Here is a 10,546-nt window from a genome sequence, read left to right on the forward strand (position 1 = left end):
CAGCTGGATGATGTTCAGTTATCTGAGAGGATGCTCCAGCTGGAGAACACTCGCTGTAATGACACACAGAAGCTCATCACACACACACACACACACACACACACACACTGTAACTAACGCCTGTGGGACATGGTGTCAAGTGCTGCTCATAAAAACACAGACAGGAAGTACAAACGCTGCTGTGTTTTAATGCAGCTTCTAAAACTCATACTTCCCATTACTGTGAAATTAGCATAATTACGAGTCTCTGTTATTTTCTCAAACCTGTGTGATTCTCTTTCTGTCTTCAGTTGGTCTTCAATTGCATGACAATAATTCAGCTCACATTCACCTCATATCACATTCAAAGCTTTTAATAAATCCAATTATTCATTGCACATCTGCAGCTTTTATCACTGAAACCTTCACTATGAAAGTACATCAGAACAGCTGCTTCTAACTACACAAGCACAGTTTCACAAACTAGCTACGTTTGCATCCAAAGGCGTGAAATACAAATTGAATATTACATAAAATATGCAAAAGAAATAATACTTTTGCAAGAAACATTTTAGTAAAATATAGAAATATAGCATAAAACAGGTGAAGAAAATATTGAACTATTGCATAATAACATTGAACGTGCAAAAATGTGTTCAAGAGAACAAAGTCTAGTTAAGACAAAAAAATATATATATATTATTTTTTATTGGAATATTGCATAAAAAAGTTAATAAAGCAACATTTCCATCCCATGTTTTTTAAACAATGCAATCTTCACTTCCTGGGAAACTGGCACAAAGAATCAGTAATTCACTCTGTAAATGTGTTTCCATCAGTTTATGCCCGTTTTCTTACCTGCATTTGTGATGTGCAATTTGCTAATATTTAATGTGCATCTTGGAATTTCCATCCAGTATTTTTATGCAATATCCCAAAACGTTGTCCACTTGCACAGTTTCCGTTCATATAGCTTTCTCCTGAAGCCATTGTGTCACAAAATATTTAAAACCTGAACACTTCTAACAAAAGTAAGTGTCAGCTTGAGCTCATAAATATTCTGCACATGCATCACTCTCTGTCTGGTGCACCCTGTTCTTCTGCTGTGAACAATGATCGTGAAGAAACCTTCAGAGCAGGTCACATGGAAAAAACAACAGGCAAACCATGCAACTCAAGAAAGATCATATAATAGTGCTTTAAATCACAGCCAAACTGACCAAATCCTACACGACAGGTTAAGAGATTAACAACAGGTGCATGAACATTTCAGCAGATGTTACACAGCATTCGTATGAGAATCTCTGAAACCTGTTGAGAACGTGTTTGGGTCACATTTAACACCAAAGAAAAGGGTACCATTACTTATTTTTTCTTTTTTTTTTTTTATTCTCAGTTGTCAATTCTCTTTCCAAAATATATTACCAGTGATGTAAATTAAGTATTTTTCTTTTTAAAGGTTCAGTCATTCCATAATTTAAAAAAAAAAAATAATAATTTTTTAAAGGTACAGTCATTCCATAATTTTTTTCCTTTCTTTTTTTTTTTTTTTTTAAAGGTACAGTCATTCCATATTTTATTTTATTTTTTATTTTATTTTTTTTTAGGATAAAATGTGAGCTGGACATACATCTGTTCTGTTACAGCAGATGAAAGGTGACGCAACTGGTCATTTTCATTTGCACAAATCTCACAGAGAGGGAAACAAAGCATTTGCACTGATAAATGTGATTATAATTGTAGTCATAAGGGTAATTGTTAAAGGCCGGAGGAATATAAAGCCGTTTGGATCCCATCTGCTGTGAGTTTGGAGATCATCTCAGCTCTTCATTTCCTACAGCTCTCCATATGCTGCTAGAACAGGAGATTCACAGCAGTTTCACACACCAACAATGTTTCAATGGTTCAACTATAGTCAAGAGTCTGTCATTCTTTACTCATCATTTCCAAAAATTATATTATAGACTTCAACAGGTTTATGCGTCAGGTTGCCAGATGTCAATAGCTTAAACCCCTCACCAAAGTTTTTATTTTATTTTTTATCTTCTGATTTATAAATATCTTTACTGTTTAAGCTTTTCAACAAATATTTTGCATTTTACCAGTCAGAGTTTTTATAGTTAACTAAAACTGAACTAAAATATTTTTTTTTTTCATTACATGGAAATAAATGTAAAAAAAAATATATATATATATATATATAATTTAAGATACATTTAAGTTGATGTACTCAAATAAAAATTAATAAAAAACTAGAAACATATACATGAAAATAAACTAAAAAAAAATAGAGAAAAACTAAACCAGAATGATAACAGAGAAATAAAATGGTATCAAAATTTTAATAAAAATTATAAAAGTATCTCAATGACAATAGAATAACACTGTTACCAGTTTCCATAATTATTCAGAAAATGTTTTGATTTTTATAATTTAGTAAATCAGGAAAAATTAGGTAAAATAAAGCATATGGGTTGACATTCGTTTGATTTGTTCTTAAAAGTGAAAGTGCAAATAATTCTGATGAAATTTTTCAAATTACAACAATCACAATCAGCAGATCAGATTATAATTTGGAGTAAAATAATTGTGTTTTTCAGTTTAACCATTATACAGCATGACTTATGTTTTAACTAGACTAAAACAGCCAGATTTTACTCAACTAATACCTGACTCAAAGAAAAAAAAAAGGACATGTTGACTAAATATGAAGAAAACTAAGAAGAACATTTAAGTAAACATAAAATATATATATATTTTAACCAGTTTTCAAAGTGATACCTCAGATACTCATTTAGTTTAACTTAATAAAATAGCAAACTGAAATAAAAATAAGTTTTAGTAATTTTGTTGTGTGTTTTTGATCTTAAACTGTATAAACATATGATTAAACACACAAAAATGTACTAAAATTTTAATGGAAATTATAAAAAATAAAAACAAAAATTTAAATTAAAATCCCAATAAAATCTCAGTTATAAGACAGGTTCATAGTAAATGTGCTCCGATAATAAAAAAGTAAAAAATAGATAAATTAAAGTATCATAACACAGATCCATAATACATCTTCTGAGGCCAATACAATATCATTTGCGAGATTATATCAATAAATTGCGACTACAATATCAGCATTGGAACAACATGAGGAATTAATTAATATTTCTGGATAAACTTTATTTTAGCAAGCATGCATGCAGTCCTCTTCACGTCATTTTTGAACTATGTGAGCACTAGTGTTACTCAGTGATTTCCAACTGAAAGATCTTAAGATAAAAACATGCAACAGGAGCTCCTGACTCCAGAGCACTGCTTCAGTGAGAAAGTGCATGTGCGAGCAGAAACAGCCAGACATCAGTCTTCTTGTTACTGGTCAAGGCTTTTTCTGCTCCTCAAGCGTGCTTTATTCCAGACTCTGTTCTCACAGAGAGATGCATGAATTAAAGATGATGCTTTCATAACTCTCCAAAGTGCTTCCTTTCATGCACTGTCTTAGAAATAAGACGAAGCGCTCTTTAACCTTTAGTTGCACAGGTATACCTGCTGCTTGAAGCTTTTCCATTGGGGAATACAAACAAGCCTTTGCCTTTTGGTGATATATGGCCTACTTAATTTAATTCTGTAAATTTAGTCCCCCAGGTCTGATATTTCTCAATGTTTGCAGGAGATTATTAATCTTGCAGATTACTGTTAATAAAGAGCACCAGAACAGCAGAAAGATCACGTGACAAGCAGCATGCCGTTTAATGGGAACCAGAATGTTCTATTATTTATTCATCCTCGTATTGATGCAGACGTTCATGTTTGTATTTATCAGATTCAGAACACATGTAATAGTTCATATTGACCACCAATGCCAAGCTTTAAACTGGACTAAACCATAAAAATCTGATATATCTGATATATTTTTAGTTTAGTTTTAGTTATTATATATTAAATTAAATAATTAATAATTAATCATTAATAAAAATTATAATATTAAAATATAATATTAAAATAAAATAAAATATTATATATATATATATATACTACTAAAATATACTAAAATATATATATATACTACTAAAATATACTAAAATACAATATATATATATATATATATATATATATATATATATATATATATATATATATATATATATATATATATATATATATATTGTATTTTAGTTCAAGATAATTTTATCTAAAGTAGTAAAAAATATAAATTATTGCACTAGTAAATTATTTTGGTTTTAGCTTTAGTTAACTATAAAAATTATGAATAGGACAACAGGATTAATTAAACCAAAATCACAATATGATGTGAAATATAATAATACTAATATAGTATTAGTAATAATAATAGTATTATTTCTTATGTTGTTTTTATTCCTTTTTTTTTAGCAGTAACAATAATTATTATTTTATTTTATTGACATACTGATGAAGTCACATACATTTGACCAAATTTTGCAGCCCTACAAACAACCACAGCCAACCAAGATTTTTATTAAATAAATAAATATGTAAATTTTAAACCACATTAACATTTCACAAATGTTTTTTCTTTTGCCATCTTTCCCCTCGAATTGTTCAACCCTAATTAAAAAATGTATTGGAAACTTCCACAAATATTATATAAATGGTGTATATTCCTCAAAACTTACCATTTTGTGTTCCATGAACAAAAAAATAACATAATATGAAAAAAAAATAACATAATAAGATATTCAATAAAAAAAAATACAGAATTCCCATTTGTGCAGACTCTAGTTATTAAGATATTAAATTCTGACAGGATCTGCAGAATTGTAACATTTTAAGAAACGTTTGAGCATCAACAAAATATTTCCCATGCATCACAAATCATCAGCCGTTCCATTAAACTTCAACCACAGACACATCTTCACTAAACATCCACACAATCCAGTCCTCATAAAGCATCTGAAGGCCCTTCACACAAACACAATCGTTCTTTCACACAAAGCTGCTGGATGAAATCTGTTTGAATACCGCGTGATTATTTTGGAGAATAAACAGGCTGTCATTATGAGCACTGGACAGTGGCGGGATCCAGGGGCCAATCCTTTAGGAGGATTAGCTGGGATAAAATCAAGAAAAATCAAACAAGCCAAACAGGTTATGGAGTTTAAACAGACTCAGGGATGAAATGAGCTTAACCGGACCTCAGTGCGCATGCATGTGGCTTATATGTTACGCCATTGTATGCATGGAGGAAAATTAAATCACAAAGCACCATTCTCATCATCAACCTCTGTGGGGGGTTTATAATGGCCCATACACAGTTAATATGTTCATATACAGTATAATACAATGACAGATTAAAAGATGGTTAATTTATACAATATTTACTATGCATATATTTGTTTATTTAAAATACTGAATTTAGAATACAGTGAGAAAATATTAGTATCATCAATATTAGTATTAGTATTAATATCATTTCTGCTCATTTAAAAACACTCAATTTAGAACAAATACTATGTAAATAATAGTGTAGTATTAGTATTATACATAATACATTTAGAAAATACATTTATAAAATACATTTAGATAAACATAATAGTTATGAATAAATTACATACAGTATAAATAAAGACTGAATGTTTACACTTGATGTAATATAATTTGTCTATTGTAAAGTATCTGTAAATAGCTTGTATATAATATTAAATTATAATATTTATGAATACTTAAATACAAACTTTTATTTTTTATATTTTGGATTATTAAAATATATATATATATATATATATATATATATATATATATATATATATATATATATATATATATATATGTATGTATGTATGTATGTATGTATGTATGTATGTATGTATGTATGTATGTATATATATATATATATATATATATATATATATATATATATATATATATATATATATATATTTAAAGAACATTATATGTTTTGTTTAATGCTGCTACAGTAACCTCCAAATCTACAGATGTCAATGGATAGTGCACACATAAATACTATGTTATATATCTTTATATATATATCATATATTTTTACTGTTGCTACAGTAACCTCTAAATCTACAGATGTGCTTATAGTCAATGGATAATGCAAAATTTCTTTTAATTTAAGATACTAAATTATAATAATTCATGCAAAAAATGTAATAATAAATAAATAAAAACATTTTTATAAATAAAATAAATTTATTATAAAAATATATAAATACATTGTTTTTTGTAGTTGTTGTTGTTGTTGTTGTTGTAGTTTGTTTGTTTTTCTTTTCATAAAGCGCATAATATTGTTTGTCTACTGTTGCTACAGTAACCTCCGAGTCTACAGCTTTAGTCGATGGAAACGCACAGATTTCGATTTCGCCCGCTGTGAAGTGACTGACTGTTTCTGGAGCTTCTGGATTTCATTCTCAGCATCGCGTTGAGCGGCAGCTGAAACATTGAGCTCGATTCCTCAGTAAAAATGCGTTCTAACGCAGAAGCACGAAGAGTTTCAGAAGCAATCAGGTCTGAATGAATGAATGAGGAGAGGAGATGCGACAGCGGGTTATCCATCCCCGTGACATCACTCTTCTGCATGTTTCCATACAGCTGACACTCACTCAGTGCACGCACACATTCAGCGACGCTACACTCGCGTGAGCGTGGAGAAAGTGAATCTGTGTAATGACTGCGGCGGAGCTTCACACTCACCCTGCTAGTTTGGGCATCCTGACAAAGCTGAACACGTCCATGATGCGGGTCGCCTCCGAACTCACTTCGGTTCCATCCTCGCGAACGTCTCGGCGTGAATCGTGTGGAAAATAAACGCGACGGAGCTTTCCTCAAGTCAGGATCTCCTGCATGGCTGCGCGTTCACGACGGCGTCGCGTGCGTGGAACATGATCCGCGTTCCTGTCAGATTCGCATCCTCCACGGCTCCAGATGCCCTCGGCCAACTTTATTTAATTTCCCATCGCGTGGAGACTGAACGCCGGGTTTGGAGAGCGATGGAGAGCGAGATGAAGCGAGAGACCTAACAGAGGGAGCGCAGGAGGAGCAGGAGGAGGAGAATATCAGCTGATAGACCCTCTCCATCTAATCTCAGATGTCCACATGTAACGAATAATCTCGCGCGCGTGCAAAGGTCAGCGTCATCGCACGAGCGCGCGACTCGAGACTGGAGGGGAACCGAGAAGCGCGTGGGTGTAGGAGGAGGAGAAAGATATAGAGAGATGAGGAGAGAGGAGAAAATTATAATTAATGCGATGACAAATTACACTATAACACTTGTATTATTAGCTGCGACAGTGTCAACAATATATTGGAAAAAACAGCGACCATAAATGAAAAGAAACGAAGTTGTTTGTCATGTTTATATATATTCTTAAAAGAAGAATAAGAAGAAAATAATAAAGTTGCGTAAAATACGCAGACTCTGATAAACACCTGTGCGCGCACGATCAGTAATGCGTCAAGGTGCGACCAAAATTCATTGCGCCAAAAATCGGTTTAACCCCTGGCGTGAGTTTGGGGCGGGGCTATTTGTTAATGTGACAAATGGTTGGCGGATTGTTACAGAAACTTTTTTGAAAATTGTCATAAATTTTGCAGATTTTGTTTGTTAAAAATTGGTTCTGGAAGTAAAAATGCACTTTTTAAAAATGAATGGAAAAAAAAACTTAAGGAACAAGTGCCATTGACTAAGTGGCTGTTACCAATGAACTCGATTTATCTTCCACAGTTATTTAATTAATTAATTTCCCTTAATTTATGTCACCCAATGAAGTTTGGGATCCATGCCACTGTCACCTTTGGCTTAATTAGTTAGGGTTTAAAAGACTCTTAATATTCAGATATATTATTTAACTGAATTTGTTGACATTTGAAAACATCAATATTTTTATCAATACAACATCAACATTTTTAACTGAAATGAATCAACATTCAACCGAATGAAGTTGAATGAGGGCACTATTTTCTTCAGATATGCTTATAATTGGATTTATTGTATAACTGCTGAACTCAAATGGTTATTGAACTGAACTGAATCAACACTGAACTGAAGTGAGCTAACACTGCTTCCAGTTGACTCCACAAAGGACGAAGTAGAAATGGCACACATGCAAACAGAGATTGTTTAGAAGTGATGGTTGCTACTTTGTGGTATTTAAACAATATAATTTATCATCAATTAAAATATTTGATTTAATGACCAGATGCATTCAATTATAGCCTAATATATATATATATATATATATATATATATATATATATATATATATATATATATATATATATATATATATATATATCAGTTATAACCTGAAAAATGTAGGTCTTTGAAGTCAATATAAGAATAAATAAGTTACAAAATTGACATTAGTAATGTGTCACTCAGGATACTGCAAAATTCAGCAATTTCAGTTTTAGCAACATAAAAAAAAAAAACTCAAACTGCTCTGAAAGCAATGAGACAAACACTCATACATTCCATATTCTCATTATAGAAAGTTGCAGAACATGCATCTCTGTGTATCACTGCATGTGAATTGTGTCCTCTCTTTATTATTTATTTATTTCGTCTTTATTGTAATGCATGTGCCACACTGTTCTGATTATATCTGGCTGCTAATACATCACAGCTGTCCCACATGAGATTAACAAACATCTGTCTGTCTGCCTTTGCTGTGAACTTCAGCACAAATATTACATTAGATTCTCTCAACTTCTATTCAAATGGAGCATGTGGTTGTTTAAGGCAAAATAATGATAAAAATAATAATAATAATAATAATAATAGATATCACCATAATTTCCCAGTCGACTGAATACATTAAGAAATGTCAATATTTTTTGTATGGCAAGTTTTTGAAAATTTTATGTTTAAATATGCAAGTAAGGCATTATCTAATTAATTATGAACTATACTTTGCATACATATTTTAAGAAGATAAATCTAAACATTGAATTCTTTTTTGATTTTGCTGACATATTAGTTTTTACAGAATTAATTCTGCATTTCTCTTTGCATGACTCTATTAATCAGAAAATACCGTCAATGTGTTTTTGGCAATAAAATGCTACAGAAATAAGTCTGAATGATATATCAACAAACCCTTCTGTAAAAATCTTCAGAATATAGATAAGAATTAAACTGTAAATTTTAGTGTATGTCGTTGCTGCTGAAGTGGAGAAAAAAACTATTTTTATGAGAAAACGGCATAAAAATGTACTGTAATTGAAAAATATGCGCACAAATAAATAAAGTGCAATAATAAAACCAGTAAATGATATATGAACAAACCCCTCTATAAAAACCTTTAGAACATAGATACAGATAATACTGTAAGTTTTGGTGTTTGTAAGTGCTGCTGAAGTGGAGAAAAAACTTTAAAGTTATGCAGTGTAATTGAAATCTACAGAAGCAAATACACAATGTGCAATAAAATAAACACTTTGTATTATGTGTGTTTCCACTTTCCTCTTATTTCACTAGCCTGAAGGAAAACATGTTATGGAAGCAAAATAACCAAATTTCAAAATTGACCAGCTCATGCAAATCAATGTTTTTTTGTCTGTAGTGTCTTTGCTTTACTGCTGAATCATGCTTAAACAAGTCATATTAACTTGTACACAACCAATCACTACAGCAGTGGAAAACTAAGAAAATGTGCCACTATATGTAGGTCACCATCAGCCAAAGCTTTTCAGATATCCGTCACAACACACACAGCAAATACTCAGATGTGTGTTGATCAGACTGAATATTAAGGTCATGCGCTCCGGACTCTCCACCAAAGCCTAAAGCTGCTGATTTCATTCATTTACCAACTCTGACTCTTTAATCCATCCCAGCTTAATTCAGCAAGCACTTGATGGAATTTGCTTGATGTACTGAAAAAACTTTCAAGTAAGCCTGAAGAAGTGGAGGGGAAATCTCTCCAGGGATTCAGGTTAGTGTTTAACTTGACAGACGCCTCAGTATTTTGAGTTCAGAAGCATTAGAAACAAACACACAATTCACTGTCACATTTGTTGAATTCATAATTAAGTAACTATTGCTGGTTTTGTACTAGAAGTCAAAAGTTTGGGCATGTCTAATCTTTTTTTATGAATAATTTAAACATCAGAAAACAAAACTTCAAACAAGTATCTTCATTTTTCATTTCAAGTAAATGTATCATGGTTTAAGGCTGTTTAGTTATTTGTATTGAAACAAATATATTCTTCATTTTTGAATGCATGCAACTTTTAATCCCATGCCTTTATGAATATTTAAGACTTTCTTCTCTGATTTGTGACCTGCAAAAACACTATTTAATCACATGACAGATGCAACAGATGCTGATTGGTCAGCAACATTTTAGGCAGAGATTAGTAGTGCATAAAATGGAGAGAAGTCATTTCTCAGATAAACTTAACTTGCTTATAGTTGACTCTGCATATTAAATATGATAAGATGAGAAGGAGATATGCACATCAGCAGTAACACAAGAGCAAATAACAACTAAACATTCCTCTGCTGACTATCAAAACACCCAACAAAAGCAGCGTTCAACCGGTGAATCTCAGGGGAAAACTATGAAAATGCAAA

The 10,546-nt window shown here is 31.4% G+C and overlaps 1 protein-coding gene across 3 annotated transcripts in view; it reads right to left on the reverse strand.

Annotated features, from left to right (window-relative positions):
* Positions 1 to 10,546, reverse strand: part of LOC113052897 (FERM and PDZ domain-containing protein 4) — a 52,546-nt gene that overhangs the window by 41,286 nt on the left and 714 nt on the right. Inside the window, exon 1 of one of the 3 annotated variants that reach the window (XM_026217364.1) lies at positions 6,664 to 7,294. The exons of the other annotated variants lie outside the window; for them this stretch is intronic. Within the exon in view, the coding sequence (XP_026073149.1) occupies positions 6,664 to 6,704 (41 nt within the window). The 5' untranslated portion in view covers positions 6,705 to 7,294. Of the gene's footprint in view, positions 1 to 6,663; positions 7,295 to 10,546 lie in introns of those variants that run through there. 3 annotated transcript variants of the gene reach the window in all.

This window comes from Carassius auratus, chromosome 34 (assembly GCF_003368295.1).
Source record: "Carassius auratus strain Wakin chromosome 34, ASM336829v1, whole genome shotgun sequence".
NCBI lineage: Eukaryota > Metazoa > Chordata > Actinopteri > Cypriniformes > Cyprinidae > Carassius > Carassius auratus.